Source organism: Daucus carota, chromosome 6, assembly GCF_001625215.2.
Source record: "Daucus carota subsp. sativus chromosome 6, DH1 v3.0, whole genome shotgun sequence".
In the NCBI taxonomy this organism is placed as follows: domain Eukaryota; kingdom Viridiplantae; phylum Streptophyta; class Magnoliopsida; order Apiales; family Apiaceae; genus Daucus; species Daucus carota.
The window spans coordinates 35961717-35979758 of NC_030386.2; the positions used below are offsets into that span (position 1 = coordinate 35961717).

The 18042-nt window shown below is 33.9% G+C and overlaps 2 protein-coding genes across 3 annotated transcripts; one reads left to right on the forward strand and one right to left on the reverse strand.

The window, feature by feature from the left end:
- The first annotated feature begins 7268 nt into the window (after positions 1-7268).
- Positions 7269-12741, forward strand: LOC108226289 (ABC transporter B family member 13). The gene is made up of 10 exons (XM_064079353.1): positions 7269-7570; positions 7679-7733; positions 8127-8302; positions 8525-8725; positions 8811-9070; positions 9174-9487; positions 9580-9803; positions 9913-10256; positions 10346-10773; positions 10871-12741. The coding sequence occupies exons 1-10, from the start codon at positions 7307-7309 to the stop codon at positions 12373-12375; spliced, it is 3771 nt and encodes a 1256-aa protein (XP_063935423.1). The 5' UTR covers positions 7269-7306; the 3' UTR covers positions 12376-12741.
- Positions 12640-17387, reverse strand: LOC108227880 (autophagy-related protein 13a). 2 transcript variants are annotated; one of them, XM_017403252.2, is made up of 4 exons: positions 17123-17387; positions 15051-16433; positions 14765-14946; positions 12640-13187 (listed from the first exon to the last, which is right to left on the reverse strand). In XM_017403252.2, exons 2-4 carry the CDS (start codon positions 16398-16400, stop codon positions 12878-12880), a joined length of 1842 nt encoding a protein of 613 aa, XP_017258741.1. In that variant the 5' UTR covers positions 16401-16433; positions 17123-17387; the 3' UTR covers positions 12640-12877. The 2 variants fall into 2 exon arrangements, with proteins under 2 accessions (XP_017258741.1, XP_017258744.1); XM_017403255.2 differs by having other exon boundaries at positions 14765-14951; positions 17123-17382.
- Between the last annotated feature and the right edge of the window lie 655 nt (positions 17388-18042).

Genomic DNA, 18042 nt, shown 5'->3' on the forward strand with positions numbered 1-18042 from the left:
ATTAAGAATTGTACATATTACCTTACAAATCTTAAATATAAATTATATTTTATCTATTATTATTAGTTTCAATAAATATAATCACATTTCTTTTAGAATTACTAAATAAAAAAAGAATTGTATTATCTTTAGAATTCAATAAGATATATTAAATAAGAAAAGAATTGTATCATTTTTAGAATTCAATAAGAAAATAATTATATCACTTTTAGAATTCTTGAACCTGATTTTTTGAATTATAGTGAATAAAGCCATTATTTTAGTCACTTTCCCGTCAAAATAGTACTATTAGAAAAATTATTATTATTTAGATAAAAATTAGTATGGGCCGCCTCCCGTGCCCTTCAAACACAATACTAATAGAGAATCATTTTACATTATCATAAAATCAATATATTTTTCCTATTTTTTGTATCCTATTTTTCTTTATTAATTATTTTTATTTTATGATTGCTATATATTAGTTAAAAATATTATTTTTTATGGTTCTAATTTTTTTTTTCTATTAGTTGTTTTTCATGGTTATTTTCTTTACAATTCTTTATTTCTATTCAGAAATTTAAGAAAATCCGTGATCTGAGGAGAAATTGAAAAAGATAATTAATAAAAAATGATGAAATTAGAGGCATGGAGGTTGTTAATTACATGTTCGTACCTCGCTTCGACATCTTGATCGATCCGTTATCTCTCTCGGGATCTCTTCCTGAAACGCAGTTGATGAGGGGAGGAGGGGTTTATATGGAGATCGGGCTTGTCTAGGTTTTAAGTGAGTATTGCTTCGTCAATAAAAGGACACCGTAGGTTCACTTTCTTAGGAGGGAATTTGGTCGCCGCCGGTTAGGGCTGAGCATTCGGTCGGTTCGGTCCAAAACCAGACCGAACCGAATGGACCGAGAACCGAACTTTGAATTTTTTTGGGACCGGACCGGACCGAAGTTTTATAGTGGACCGAACCGGACCGAACCGAAATAATCCGGTTCGGTCCGGTCCGGACCAAAAGGACCGATATTATTTTAAAAATAAAAAATTATATTATAAATAAAATTAAAATTCATGATTTATTATAAAAAATTTCATATTAATTAATCACCCCCAATTCATTAAAGGTAGATATAATTAAATTTACAAATTAGATATTATAATTATAACATATAAGATATATGTAATATAAATATAAATATAAATTATATATATTTTGGACTGTTCGGTCTATTCGGTCCGGACCAAAATATTTTTTTATGGACCGAACCGGACCGAACTTTATTTCGGTCTATTCGGTCCGGACCGAATGGACCGAATTTTCAGAAAATTAGGACCGAACCGAACCGAATTTACACGGTTCGGTTCGGTTTTTCGGTTCTGGTTCGGTTTTGCTCACCCCTACCGCCGGTGCTCAATAAATAAATTAAATTATAAATTTTTTATTTGAAATTTAAGAAAATTATAAGAATAAATCGGAAATATAAATAGTATTTATTCTATGATTGTTAGTTTGAATAAATATAATCCTATTAATTCTTTTTAGGGTTCCTAAATAAGGAAAAAATTGAATTATAAATACATATCCGATAAAGATGAGAAGATTGCAACCGCTACTTTTTTAAAAAAATTACAATTTTTTTTATAAATTAATAACTTTTGAGAATAAGAATCGCACTTTTTTTAATAATTTTTATATTAATATATAATTAACAATAAGAATTGTATTACCCTTATGATTCCTAAATAAGAGAAAGAATTGTATTACATTTAGAACTCAATAAGAAAAGAATTGTATTATTTTTAGAATTTTTAAACACAGTTTTTTGAATTATAATTATATTTTTCTCTCCGAAATTTAAGAAAAATCAGAAGACTGGATCGAACAATTCTACAGACGCCCACATCCTCTTTTATTTATCCGAAATTTAAGAAAAATCAGAAGGCCTACATCTACTATACATCTTATCGAAAATAAGAATTGTACGTATTACCTTACAAATCTAAAATATAAATTGTATTTTATCTATTAATGTTAGTTTGATAAATATAATCCTATTTCTTTTAGGATTACTAAATAAGAAAAAATAAATTGTATTTTATATATTATTGTTAGTTTGAATAAATATAATCCTATTTATTTTAGGATTACTAAATAAGAAAAAGATTGTACCATCTTTTGAATTCAATAAGAATTACTAAATAAGAAAAGAATTGTATCATCTTTAGAATTCAATAAGAAAAGAATTGTATCAATTTTAGAATTCTTGAATCTGATTTTTTGAATTATAATTATATTTTCTATTCGAAATTTAAGAAAAATTAGAAGACTGAATCGAACAATTCTAGAGACGTCCGCATTCTCCTTTATATTGATATATTGATAATTTGTCTGGATTGAAAAAATGGATTTATATTTTTGTTTCACATACATACATATATATATATATATAAATAATCGAATAAAATTCAAAATATAGAAATTAAAACTGATATATATCCTTAGAACAATCTAATGTAAAATTCTTAGAATTATTAGTTTTTATTCCAAATTTTGCTCTCGAAAAATGGAAACGGGACAGTTCGATTCAATTTAGAAAATTGAACAAGTATGAACAAATTTGAACGCGTAATCTGCCGTTTGGTCTTACAAATGTTAGTAAAAATGCGGTTACAATAAAATTAACGAAAACAGATACTCCCTCTGTCCCATTTAATTGTGTACGTTTCTTTTCAACTGTTCGACACGCATTTCAATGCTTTTATAAAACATAGTTCCGTAACTTATTTTTGAGATTTTCTTTTTCTGAATAAAAATATAACATCCAAACTTTAATTCAGAAAAAGAAAATTTTAAAAATAAATTACACAACTACACTTTACAGGAGCATTAAAGTCCGTGCCGCGTCCCCGTCCCCCAATGTATACTAATCAGGGGGACGGAGGGAGTAATATTTTATCTTAGGATACGTCATATGTGTACGTAGAGACAATCACATGCGCCAAGTAATAGATTTACAAAATATTTTCTACTAAAAAGATGCTTCGGGTCTTGATGATGTTCACTTCAATCCGTCTATTGACCATAAATCTGGACCAAACGTAGAAATGCGCACATATCAAGTTTTATAAAATTGTAAATTATGTACAAGCACATAGGGCTGTAAATCGATACGGACTATCCGGTGTCTCGGCTCATATCCGGCTCGAAAATATGATACATGTCTCATATCCGTTTTGAAAACGATCCAAATCTGACGGAAAAATTAAGCCCGTATAATATATGATCCCGGATACGAGCACACCCATACCCGCTCAGATTCGGGCTCATATAATTTTTCATAATATAATCCTACCCGAATACCCGAATATGATCCCCGATTCATATTCGATTCAAACTCATATACATATTATATTTTAAATCCATCATATTTGCAAGTAAATAGTCATCATTTTATAAAATTTTAATATCTTATTTAAGTTTATATCTTCATAAAATATGATTTATTTAATGTGATCATGCTTATTATTTTCATATATCTTTAATAAATGATATATACCAACATATAACTATAAGTTTTAATTTAAAATTATTATATTTTATAATATTATGTTTACTTAGACTAAATGATAATTATTTGAATAACTAAAATAATATGATTTTTAATGTTAGTGGATCATGTCCGGCTCATATTTGATGGATCATAAACTACCCGGTTAAAAAATAGAAAATACGATACTGGATCATATTCGGTTCCGATCCGGATCTCAAATACCCGAGATCGGTTTATATCCGAATAAAACGATCCCGTACCCAAATCTGGACAAGCTAAAAATAATATGATCCGGTACTTGAGCAGAGTGGTACCCGGGATCACCCGGATCATTTTACAGCCTAGCACAACACCATATAGCCATATTTCTCTAAAATAGTACTCCCTCCGTCCCAAAAAACGTTTCCCGTTTGTAATGTCGGCACTGTTCATAACATGAGACAAATTACTAATTTACGTCTATAGTCATGAGTGATCTTGTTGGATTCATATTTATGTGTACTTTAATACGGTGAAGGTTTTATATTTAATACAAATATAAAATTAAAGATATTAATGATCAAAACTGTGTATTGGCAAATGTGATAAGTACAAATGGGAAAAGTATTTAGGGACGGAGGGGTGTATCTTTTCTGTTCAAAATCGAATATCTCTCGTCCTCGTAAACAACAAAAGCAAGTGACCGAAACGGTGGCCTCTCCGGAATGACTTTACACTAAAATTTTGCATTTTTAAATTTATGGGGAATCTATAAGAAGCAAGGACCATAACAATATCTGTTTTTTTCGATTGATAATAAGATAATGTAGATATGAATCTTAGTGAATACGAAAATGTTAGGTGTAACATTTTTTTTCACCTTAATTAAAGTTAATCAAGTTAAAACATCTTCATAGAAAAATATAAGTCTTTGACTAATTCAGAGAACTGCTAGCACACTCTATCCACCTGTATGATTTTTGTGCTCCAAGTCAAATCAAATCTATAATCTTGGAATTCACATCAACCACTGTATTTCAAACATCTCAATTTACAGAGCACCATTTATTGATGGTTGGGGGTGGTATTTCTACGTTAAGGTTCCTGGCTCCGGTAAGAGTCAAGGATGTGTCTAAGATATGTTAAAATCAAAATCTGGTTCTTTCATAAAAATTTGTCTATCATTGCCGATGCTCAAAACTGGCATATGGCTGCGTATATCCCCTCCGCCCTTACTTCTTCTTCTGCGTGAAGAGAAATAGAGAGAGGGGCAATTAAGAAGATGGGTTTGTCACATGACGTTTCCTCATGGTTCAACTGGTATGCCCTTCTATTACAATTATTATTTACAATATTCTTTCTTTTTCTCATGATTTTGAGTGGAATTGCGAAAGGTGTTGATTTTAATCTTGTTTGTTTGTGTGTATTTGTTTGTTTATTTAATCCCTGTGTTTTGTTTGATTTTTGGTGTTTTTGGGGGTTTTCGTGTTACATGTGATACGCTTCGTTGTTCGCTTCGCATACGACGAGGCAACTTGATCGATAGCATAGCGGTGGTGGCCGATGGTGGCGGTGACGGCGGTTTCAGGACGGGATCCGGTTTCAGAAAGAAAAGCACGCTAATTGTGCCTTAATTGAGGGCGGTAATTGTGCCTCGTTAATTATGTCTCTTTATTGAGGGCGTAAATTGTGCCTCAATTATTGAGGGCGTAAATTGTTCCTCTTTATTGAGGGCGTTAATTGGGCCTTATTTGAGGGCGTTAATTGTGTCTTAATTAAGAATATTAATATTTTATTATTATGCCTTAATTAAGAGCTTAATTGTCTCAATCATGAGTTATCATGATTGTGGGAATATTTTGATGTAATCTGTTAAATATATCGACTTATATTCTTTTTGTTTCTCTTGTTTTATTTTCAGGATTTTTGGAAGAAGACCGGTTTTCTTTTCGGACATTAAAGTCTTATTGTCTAAATTTCCCCGGTCATCTTGCATGTCCGACGGTTAGATAATAAGCTTTCTTGAATGAAAGAATTATCACGGTGAATTGCCGATTCTCGTTGAGATTTATTCTCATTTTCAAAAAAAAAAAAAAAAAGTTAAAACATCTTCACGATCTAAATGGTCTGTTAAAATAATATAAATAATAATTATATAAAATCTGTTCAATTAAAAACTTGTGTTTGATAGATTGACTAAGTTGACTACATTTAAAAAATAATATATTATTATTGTTATTATTTCTAATATTATAAAAAAATATTGATTTATAATAACTGATGATGTTTATAAATCTTCTCCTAGACTTCACTAGGTTCAAAATATATAAGCAACATGTGTTTGGTTAAAATTTCAATAATAAAATATCCCGTTAAAATGAGAAATTTATTTGTTTCTTACAATTTTTTTAATTCAATTTCAGCTAAAAATCTTAATGGGTTGGATATGCTATTGAAAAGCCCATCTGAAGGGCAGAAAGGAAAAAAAAAAAAAAGCGCCTCAAGGCTCCGTTTAGTTGTCAAATTCCTTTTTCTAATTTTCTAGCATTATTTATCCGGTTCACAATAGAAATATATTTTCAAAATTGACCAAAATTTTCAAGATTTTAATATAATAATCAAATGAAATAAAATAAAAATTAATTGTTGTAAGTAATAATATTTTTGAAATTATTTCCTACAAAAATAAATCCTGTTTTATCTTTTCGGACATATATTTTAATAATATTTTATAAGAGCATCTACAATCATAAAAAGCCCTTCGTTAAAAAATGAGTTGGGCATACAAAAAATAAAAAGTATAGCCGATCTCTTAAAAAAACACACTCTAACTATATATACCCATTCTTATCTTATTATCTATAATTTTAACTTATCTTAACGATCTTAAAATTAATAACATACTATTTTTAGATTATAACCAACCAATATAGCTAATAGCATCGAAGCGTAATGTCTTAGAGGTTCAGCAAATTTTATAATGTCTTATCGATTTAATTTAGGCAATGATTATATCCAACCCATGGAGATTCTGTCTATAATAACTAGATATAGATATAATTTATAGTTTGGTATAACAATCTCATTTTTGAATACTCATCCGAATTTTATCCGTCAAAATTTTCAATTCGTATTGATATGAACATTTGGGTCTAATACTAAAAGAATTTCATAGAAAGATGAAAAGGTTGGATTCCTCGTAGCAACATATTTTTTAACTTTATAATATTAACGTAAAATTTAAATTAATATAAAATTATAATATTTAAAATTATTAAGAATATAAAAAAGTTTAAAAAAATTTAAAAGGTAAATCGTTTAAAACAAACTTTTGTATTAAGTACCAGTATTTAATATTTTGTAAATTTTAAAATTCGATCATTTCGGCGATCCGCCAAACAAGCCCCTTTCGAAAATTATTATAAAATAAATACTTTTTTTTTCTGAGAATTATAAAATAAATACTTATTTGCCTCTTTTGTCCCGAGATCTCGCATATACCAATCAACTACCAAGATATACATAAGCATTTGTCGCTTTCTGCATGCCAAGTATACCACCGAATTCATAACATTTCCAAGGCTTCAAGTCTTCAACTGCGCGGACGAATAGGTAACGATGGATACAAAGGCGGCATAAACTATAAATTAAGTAATTTTATAACCATAATTAAGAGGATATCCAACACATATTCTTCCACAGGCCGTGAGAATCAATTCAACAAAATATAAATAAACATGCAAACAATGCATATTCACATACCATATTCTGTACGTAGTGCATGGTGCATAAAAATGGCACTGCAAAAAACTGACCAGAATGAGCTAAAGAGAGAAAAAACAGATGAGGATCTAAAGCCAGTTGCAGAGGGAGTGGCGTTTCGTGAGCTCTTGAGCTATGCAGATGGACTGGATTGGACGCTGATGGTGCTTGGCACGCTGGGATCAACTATCCATGGCCTTGCGCAGCCTGTTGGCTACATGCTGCTTGGCAAAGCCCTTGATGCTTTTGGTGAAAACATCAACAACGACGAGGCCATGGTTAAAGCGTTGAAGAAGGTACAAAAAATATGTCTAGTGATCAAATAAGTTGTCTGTGTAGACTGCATAGATAATAAAGAAGACATCAAGTCTGATCTTTACTCTGCTATGGCTTGGTTTTTGCAGGTTATACCATTTGTGTGGTACATGGCCATTGCTACCTTTCCTGCTGGCATACTAGGTAATTAAGTTTTAAGTTATAGTGTCCCGTTCATTTCTATACAGTTTTATTTCTAAAACGTCTCTCTCAATTGTATGCATCCCAAAAATAGTAAAATTTTATATATGTATACTATTCCATGGGATGGAGGGAGTAACAAATTACTCCATAAACATTTCCACGTTAGCATTTTTGATATGATTGCTAAGATTTTTTCAATATATACGATAAGAAAATTAAGGCAGCACACATCCTATTTGCTTTGATATTGACAGTAGTTATAACTTATAAGTTAAAATGAACTCTGGTGTTCAATTATTTGTCTGAGGCTTTAAAGGAAAATCAGGTTCTCCATGGCATCTTAGATAGCTCAAGTCTGTGATATATGAATAATACTCTGCTGATCATTTGCAGAGGTTGGATGCTGGATGTACACAAGTCAGAGGCAAGCAGCAAAGATACGGCTCTCATTTCTGCGTGCAGTGCTCAGACAGGAGGTCGGAGCTTTCGACACCGATTTAACCAACGGCAAAATCACCAGCGGCATAAGCAACCACATGAGTGTCATACAAGATGCTATAGGAGAAAAGGTACACCCCATCATTTCTACCAACTCGTCACTTATGATAAGTGTTCGAAGAATGATATTAGAGTACGTGTCCAGAGTTTAATCAGATACCTTACTTCCGAGTGAGACATATTAAATATTTATATGATTTCATACACAGTACTCATTCTTAATCCCACGAGAGTTAAATACAATTGTCACGATTAAATATCGAATGCAATCTAATAGTCCTTCTTACTAACAGTTGGGCCATTTTCTGTCATGCTTTGCAACTTTCTTTTCTGGAGTTGTGATTGCTCTGATCTCAAGTTGGGAAGTTTCACTCCTTTCCCTCTTGGTTGTTCCTCTGATTCTTATTATTGGAGCCACATATACGAAAAAAATGAATGTCATTTCAGCTGCCAAGACATCATTCTTGTCCGAAACCACAGCAATGGTTCAGCAGGTAACAAGACAGTAACGTTTTCTTGAATTTAGCTCACCTTTGTGAAATGAGCAATTAATCTGTTCTCTTGTTTTTTGTGTGACAGACTATTTCCCAAATCAAAACAGTTTATGCATTTGTGGGAGAAAATTCGGCGGTCAAATCTTTTACAGAACGTATGGAGAGACAATTAGTACTCAGCAAGGGAGAGGCGTTGATAAAAGGCGTTGGAACCGGCATGTTCCAAACTGTGACATTCTGTTCCTGGTCTCTGATTGTATGGGTTGGAGCCGTTGTGGTTGTAGCTAAAAGATCAACCGGAGGAGATGTCCTTGCTGCAGTAATGAGCATTCTATTCGGGGCTATGTAAGCAGATATAGGAACATCACTATTCACCTGTATTAATACATTGTAGATTATAAATTCGGTTTGTAGATATTATAATTGAATGCTTCTGTCTGATTTTCAGAGCACTTACTTATGCTGCACCGGACATGCAAATCTTCAATCAGGCCACAGCTGCAGGAAAGGAAGTGTTTGAGGTGATCAGAAGGAGTTCAGCAATAAGTATCGACTCAAAAGGGAAGACACTGGAGCTAGTTGAGGGCAACATTGACATACACAACATACACTTTGCTTATCCATCCAGACCAGAGAAGCGCATACTTCAAGGGTTTTCATTGTCAATTCCAGCAGGAAAGGTGGTTGCTTTAGTAGGCAGTAGTGGCTGTGGGAAGAGCACTGTCATCTCCCTAATGGCAAGATTCTATGATCCTGCAGAAGGTTAATGGTTACTACTACGTGAGCTTTTGTGCGTGTTTTATATTAGACATATGGTGTATAACAGAACGCCTAATAAAAGTACAATCTTACAGGAGAGATTTTCATTGACAACAACAACATAAAGGATCTTGATTTAAGGTTCCTCAGGAAAAACTTGGGAGTTGTTTCCCAGGAGCCATCACTATTTACGGGCACCATCAAGGAAAACATGAAGTTAGGAAACACAGATGCAGATGACCAACAGATTGAGAGTGCAGCAGTGATGGCAAATGCTCACTCTTTCATATCTCAACTTCCAAATCAGTACTTAACAGAGGTCAGTTACTTCTAAATTGTTATTCTTCCTGCTGTTACCTATCATTAGAGGAGAGAAACTTTAGACATTACAGTATACTAGTTGTATAAAATTTTGAATTTGAAATCAGGTGGGACAAAATGGTGTGCAATTATCAGGTGGACAGAAACAGCGGATTGCAATAGCAAGAGCCATTTTAAAGAACCCTCCAATTCTTATGCTCGATGAGGCAACAAGTGCACTTGATTCAGAATCAGAGAAGCTGGTGCAGAATGCCCTGGAGACTGCTATGCAAGGGAGAACTGTCATAGTAATTGCACACAGGCTATCAACCATCGTCAATGCAGATATGATCGTAGTTGTAGACAATGGAAAAGTTACAGAGTCTGGAAAGCACCATGATTTGTTAGATAGCAGCAAGTTCTACAACAACCTAGTTAACATGCAGAATATCACAGTAGAAGATCAAACAAGGTCTCTTCATACTAGAATTCATAGCCTATTAACACGTGTATTGTAGATAATATTATGTTTTTGACAGAAAGAAATTACACAAATTACAGGACTATAGATGATACTGAAGAGACTTCCGGAACTGAGCTTAAGGTTTCATCCGAGCAACCAATCAAATCTTTGGAGCTCGTATATCATCTTCCGGACTATCCAGAGCAAGAGAAGCAGAAGGAAGGAAAGTCTTGGGATATATTTTTCAGACTCTGGTTTGGTTTAAACCGTAACGAGCTTGTAAAGACTGCTATTGGCTCCTTTGCAGCAGCTTTTTCTGGCATTTCAAAACCTATCTTTGGGTTCTTTATCATAACGATAGGTGTAGCATATTACAAGCCTGATTCGAAGGAAAAAGTTGGGAAGTATTCATTGATCTTTTCTTCAATAGGATTGCTTTCACTGATTAGCCATACTTTGCAGCATTACTTTTTTGGAATCATTGGAGAGAAGGCCATGAGAAACCTAAGACAAGCTCTCTATTCAGGTAATGTGCTAAATAATTACTTCATTGTCTACTTCCTACATACATTGGTTTTCATTAAAATCTTATACTTCAACCACATGGCCATCTACAATTACAGCTGTGCTAAGGAATGAATTAGCCTGGTTCGATAGCCCTAAGAACAATGTTGGTTCACTTACTTCACGAATTATCAGTGAAACCTCCACTGTCAAGACAATCATCTCTGATCGTATGTCCGTGATAGTTCAATGCATTTCCTCAATACTCATTGCAACAATTGTTAGCTTGAGAGTTAACTGGAGAATGGCTCTAGTAGCTTGGGCTGTGATGCCTTGCCACTTCATTGGTGGTCTGATTCAAGCCAAGTCTGCAAAAGGATTTTCAGGCGACATTGCTGCAGCACAATCAGAACTTGTCGCTCTTACTTCTGAAGCCACTGCAAACATTAGAACAGTTGTTTCCTTTTGTCATGAAGATAATGTACTTCAGAAAGCCAGAGTGTATCTCAAGAAATCAACAAGTAGGAACAGAAAGGAAAGTGTTAAATATGGGATCATTCAAGGGATATCCCTTTTCTTATGGAATGTTGCTCATGCTATTGCTTTATGGTACACTACTGTCCTGGTTGAGAAAAAGCAAGCAAAATTTGAGAATGGAATCAGAGCGTATCAGATATTCTCCCTCACGGTACCCTCAATCACAGAGCTATGGACACTGATTCCCACTGTTGTCTCTGCTATCAGTGTATTAACTCCAGCATTTCAGACACTGGATCGACAAACAAAAATTGACCCAGATACAACTGAAGACCCACCTACGGAGAAGATCAATGGAGAAATTGAGTTCAAAAACATTCATTTTCATTACCCACTACGACCAGAAGTGACTATACTTAACAACTTTAGCTTGCACATTGAGTCTGGATCAAAGGTAGCTCTTGTTGGGCCAAGTGGCGCTGGAAAATCTTCAGTATTAGCTCTTTTGCTGAGATTTTACGTTCCTAGGGAAGGTTCTATACTCATCGACGGAAAGAATATTGAGAAGTACAATCTTAGAAAGTTAAGAACACAAATAGGGTTGGTCCAACAGGAGCCGCTTCTCTTCAGTTGTTCAATCAGAGACAACATCTGCTATGGAAACGAAGGAGCTTCTGAAACCGAAATCATAGAGGTATCAAAAAATTCCAATATTCATGAATTCATAAGCAATTTGCCCTATGGTTATGATACCGTAGTTGGAGAAAAAGGGTGCCAGCTTTCGGGTGGACAAAAACAGAGAATAGCAATAGCAAGAACCCTACTTAAAAAGCCTGCAATAATGCTGCTCGACGAGGCAACAAGTGCCCTCGATGCAGAGTCGGAAAGTGCAGTAGTAAATGCTCTGGAATCAATACAACTCAACAGCAGTGGTGGGTTTTTGAAGAAGACTACACAGATTACAGTTGCACATAGGCTTTCCACCATCAAAAATTCGGACACCATAATTGTTATGGATAAAGGTTCGGTTGTGGAGATGGGCACGCACTCATCCCTGAAAGATATATCGGAAGGAGTTTACTCAAGATTCTACCGTCTCCAGAGTGTGAGACACAAACTTCACCGCAAACAGGGTCAGTCAACTTGAACAAGAAGCAATCTAGCTTAAGGCGCCAATATTTCATAATTATACACAGAAAAGTCACATAGTTCTCTTTCGCCAGAAGATTCATACCAAAAGAAAAGGTTGTATACATTTCATGAACACTCAGCACTGGCATATTTATACAGTTGAAGCCAACCCATTAGTTGTCTTGTAACATTACAGTATACAAAGATAAACGGAGTGTGGTTCCATATTTATTGTTTGGTGTGGATTGTGATAGTATTATGTAGAAATCAAATTAGCAGCTTCAGCTAGAACAGATGCTTAATATTGAGTAATTTCATTTGGTAGCTGTCAAGCATGTCTAGTAGTAATATATACAGCCTGTTGAGAGATTGTTCTGAGAAACGACTTTCGTAATTTAGATTCAAATATGCCGGAGGATTTGTATCTAGATGCTAGAACCAAACAATCATTTCTATTTTCCAGTATATTCCTTGGGAGTTCATCCTGAAAGAAACATTTCATCCCAAATTGAGCACAACTAAGCTTCCTCCTTCGCAGCCATTCTAGCGCTCTTAGAAAGAAGAAGTTCTTTCATATCTTTGTAAGCCCTGAGCTCTTCCAGTGCATCTGATGTTTTTCTAGGCAGGAAGAACGCAGATGAAGATCCAGCCCCTTGCCCAATTTCTTGTTTCATTGACCTGGATGAGTAGCAACTAGAATCTTGTCGCAGTGGAGGTGCTGTTCTAAACATGTGAACAAGTGCACCGACAGCAGCATCATGTGACTTCCTAGCTGTTGAGATTACTTGAGAACTAACTTCTAAAGTTTTTGATACACCAAGATTTTGACTGTAAATAGTAACAGTCAGAAAAATGAAGAATAAAACAATTAGCTGGAGAATATTATTAGAACTTGAAACAAAACTAAAACACAATTCCTTGGTTCCACTCAACATATTAGGAATAAATGTATTCTATCTAGACCATGACCCAGCAGGAGCCCACCCCTAATATCTGAACTAGACTAATTTCAAACTGAATGCAGTTCTGTTCAAAGTTCAAACAAATTGAATATACACATGCCTAATAAGAGTTGGGAAGTTTCATCTTGATGTAGGTTTATGTAATATTTCACTCCAAATTCCCAAAAACTGCCAACCCCGCAAAAGTGAACCTAAAATTGGGTTACTAGTACAGTTTTACTTGTCAGCTAGTAGGATCAGGACCAACTGGTATAAGGTAGAGGGAGGACTATTTCCAATTTAGACCATATCAAGACAACTTTTTGAACTTCAATAGAAAGATAAAATCTAGCAACAATCTGACACACAAAGAGACACATATATAATGGATCCCATTGAAGGTTTGGATTCATCGATAATAGCCTTCGCCAGTAAATTCATATACTGATGATAGTTTCCACCATCATCTAAAGATCAATATGGAACCTCTCAAATTTAACAAATGGTCATGAAACAGAATCTAAGAACTGCTTGATTCTCAAAATTTATTTCCAGCCGACAGCATGATAGATTTTTATTCGTAATATTGTTCTTTTGCAAGTACAGAAGTACTGGTAGGATTTTCAGTCTAGTAGTCTGGAGCCACTATAGAAGTGTCATGAGAAAATTGAGGGGATGATGGCAACCTTAGATTTCCTCTCTTTAATCTTGTTGCACGACAAGGAAGATAGATCATATACCAATTTTACTACTTGAAACGAGTCAACGACCACCTTGTTTCTTATATATCAAATCTTAAAAGAGATCAATATTTCTTGTATGTATTTAAAGCAAATAAATATTTGTACATTGTATGTCGAAAGCAGTTAATTTACACAGTTGCAGTAGAAAGAATGCAGTGATTTCAACACACGTATCAGACTTATTAATATACTTTTTGCCACCATATTCTGGTATGGGGATTAATTGTATGATTAATTGTATCTTTTAATGACTTTATCGTTTTGATGATTTCAACAAGTATAGTGCTCTTTTGTTAATTTTAATTACTAAAACCATTCTGAAAGGTCAATCTGTAAATACTAATATTTATCATATAGAATATAGAAGAACTAGCTAAAATACATATTTACATATGTATGCCTCCAGTACTTGCATCCAATAATTTCATTCATCTTACTGATCATTCAGTAGCTTTTTTTCAGTAATCACCAACATTCTGCGCTCCAACATTCAACTAATTGTACAAGCGTTTAGGATAGAATGCAGGTCACTAAATATTTGGAGATTAGGGGGGGAATTACTGCTTCTTTTTTGAAATAATTATAAAATTGCGGAAGGGACTTCTTCCTAAGAGGAAGAATTTCGTATTTCGGAGGTGGGGAACATTAAGTAAATTGACTGGTAATTACAATACTTAAAGTGAAACTTAAGATGGTATGAAAATACAAGAAATATCAGTACCTGGATTGCAGATCAGAAGTATCAACATCATCCACAATGAAAGGACACGAGAAGTCACAATCATCCAAATCATCCGGGAAAGAAATTCTACTAGAGCTTCTCGAGAATCCAATTCTCGGGGAACCACTAGAAGAGAGCAAACCTGAGAACCTCCCGGAGTCGTCTTTGGTATCTCCTGACAACTGCACTTAGGTCAAGAAGACCTTAATTATAGGCATAGCTAAAAGGTAGTGCTGTGGAACAATAGAAATTCGACTTATCAAGGTTGTAACAAAACTGAGCATACCTTTTGACCAGTATATGAAATTGGCATTCCAGAATTCAACTCCCCTGCCTTTGATAAGTCTAATTTTCTCAACGACCTCATTCCAGATGGAGACTCTTGTGAGGAAGAATCATGCTTTGCATTTCTAGGGGATAGCGGAGGAAGTGAATGCCTACTCGTGTCAGACAGATTGGGAGAGAGATACCTTGGGCTCCTTCCCAGCATTGGATGTGGAATACTTACAGGAGAAGTCTCTGATCGTAGTCGACTTTGCATGAAATTTCCACCAGTAAGATGTGTTGGAGGAGATGGAGAAGTAGATGGTGAGAATGGGGGTGAGAGCTGGTAAGCATCAAAATTATTATTTTTGTAGTGATTCGGCAATCTATAGTTTGGAATTCTATGACCATATACATCAGTCGGGGACGAAGATAAATCACTTCGACCACTAGATTGATATATTGGTGGGGATCCACTAAGGGGTTGCTTATGCGGTAAAGAAGCTCCTCTGTGAATGCCACTTGTCCAGCTGTGTGGGCGTTCAGAATGTGTTGATGTTGATTGAAAACCTCTAGATGGGAAGGATGTTGCACAGACACCCTTTCCTGTGGAAGGGAAAGCCCTTAACGGGTCTGTCGCGGGGCTCCCAACATAATCCGAAATAATCTGTGGTGGGAACAATGCAGAAGTCTCCAAGTTAAAGTCGGAAAGGCTTTCACGATATGTTACCGATATTGAAAAGCAACCTTGTTGTGCTTCAACTGGACTAAAATTATATTGCTTCATTAGTTCTTCCTCCGACCTTGAAAACGGAGCACTAAAGGAAGAGACCTTGTAATTTATATCATAATCACAACTCTTGCTAGATGAACATAACTTACGGAAGGCTCGGTGTGCCGGAAGAAGCCTCATCATTGAAAAAAGAGAACGTAGAAGGATGATTAGTTTCTTATATGTTTTCTTATAAGCTGCAGAAGAGTCTCCACCTTGAGGAGTTGTAGTCCTAACATACTCAAACTGAACAATCCACCTCTCTATAACTGTCTCCTCTTGTGCCTTTGGTGAAGGCTGTGACAGATAATTAGGCACGTCTTGGACAAGTATAATGTCAATTATCATAGGATCCATCAAATTTCTATGCCAGAAACTCAGATTATCTAAAGCAGCTGGACGATCCCCTAACACTAAGCTGAACCATTTGTCACTCTTTTTCGCCTGAGCTCCCAGTGACAGATCATTTTTGCGATTATAAGGATGAATTGTAGGAACTCGTGAGTCCAATACAATGTGCAAGCTTTTCAGAAGAAACTGAGAAAGGATTTGTTCGAAGCGTCCATGCTCACCATGAGAATTACTAATCTGCCCATCCATGTGCCTTGACAATCAAATGTTTATACTAACATCCTAGCAAAAAAAGATGCAAAATCATGAACATCATCTCTAAATCAACTAAACACGATGCATATTCTTTACAATTTAAATACCTTTATACATAGAGCGTATGAACAAAGACACAATAATCTACATAAATCGAGTCCAAATCAAGTAGTCTATCTATATACTCCACGCAACATACAGTAACAACACATAACCAGACACGAGATATGTATTATTTGATAAAAGCTATTTAACAATTAAATCAAATAACTATTTATTGTGATCTTACACTACCATAACCACACAGACACAATGTATTATTCGATCAAGGCTATCCAACAATGGAATCGAGTATTTATTTATCAAGGTCTTACACTTCCATAACTGGACACACAAAACATATTACTTGATCAAAGCTATTCAAACAATCGAATCGAATATTTATTTATCATATTTATTTATCGAGGTCCTCCAGCCCCAACATTACGGCAGATACAATAAAAACAGGAAAAATAACAACAATAACAGATGAACCGATCAGAATCAAGCACAGATTTCAAACAATTCATAGTAAACACAACATCAACACATAATTCTAACCACAAGTAACTAAAATTCATAACTAATTTACTATCAATCAATCTATTCATCTAATTATCATAAATCAAACTACATAATCTGATCAAATTATAAAAGCATCAAATCTAATAACATACCTAATAAATATACATACAGATACGTGTGTGTATAATTGAAATCCGATGTGCCGACGAAGAAGAATGTAAGTCTGAAGATGAGATGAAACAGATAAGAGTGCTTGATTTTAATTTGGGATGTGATCTACATATTAAACAAATATTTTCGTATTAGTATAGAAGAATAACAAAGAGCGAGGTTGTATCGAATAATCGCTGATAATGTCAAAAAAATAAAAAATTGGTAAAGTATATGATAAAGTTTTGTGTATAATGATGATTGATGAGTATGAATTTAAAAGTGCTGATGATACGTAATTATTGGTTTAGGCGGGTTGGGTAAATTCCAAATGTTTTTTTTTTTTTTGATAAAAAATTCCAAATGTTAATCATTATCGAAATAAACAAGCTAAAGATTCGCAATCTTCTGTCGAATCGTGATTAATCAGTAATCGCGCCGGGTATACACGTCATGTTAATTGCCACTTGTACTCGCTGCGACAATTAAAAAAAACTACTCCCCAGAAAAATCAGTCAACAGAAGTTTAAATATTTATCGCATAATTCTATGAATATTCATATTAACGGTGAGATTCATTTCATAATACTTATATAATTTTGATGAAAAGAATTTGTTTTTAAAAAATATTTTTAATTTATGTTTCCAAAACTAAATTTTAGTCACAATAATTATTTGATTTTTGATTTTATTTCCAAGATCAAATCTGTGTTACAAATATTATCTATTGATATATTTGTGTAAGTTTGTTTCGTCTAAGTTAGATTCTGAAAGAAAAATTATAATTTTTCAAGTGATTTTTCTTTAAACTTGATTTTACGAAAATATATAAAATAACATTAATATATATATATATATATATATATATATATATTATTATATTATTATATTAATAAGATATGGATTCAAGCTGTGCTAAATC

Excerpts from the sequence above, each read along its gene's own strand:
- LOC108227880 (XM_017403252.2), bottom strand. The coding sequence starts at position 16,400 with ATGGATGGGCAGATTAGTAATTCTCATGGTGAGCATGGACGCTTCGAA. Across the intron at positions 14,947-15,050 it reads TTTCATATACTGGTCAAAAG|TTGTCAGGAGATACCAAAGA; the intron begins GTATGCTCAGTT and ends ACCTAAGTGCAG. Across the intron at positions 13,188-14,764 it reads ACTTCTGATCTGCAATCCAG|TCAAAATCTTGGTGTATCAA; the intron begins GTACTGATATTT and ends TACTATTTACAG.
- LOC108226289 (XM_064079353.1), top strand. The coding sequence starts at position 7,307 with ATGGCACTGCAAAAAACTGACCAGAATGAGCTAAAGAGAGAAAAAACA. Across the intron at positions 7,734-8,126 it reads CTTTCCTGCTGGCATACTAG|AGGTTGGATGCTGGATGTAC; the intron begins GTAATTAAGTTT and ends GATCATTTGCAG. Across the intron at positions 9,488-9,579 it reads ATTCTATGATCCTGCAGAAG|GAGAGATTTTCATTGACAAC; the intron begins GTTAATGGTTAC and ends ACAATCTTACAG.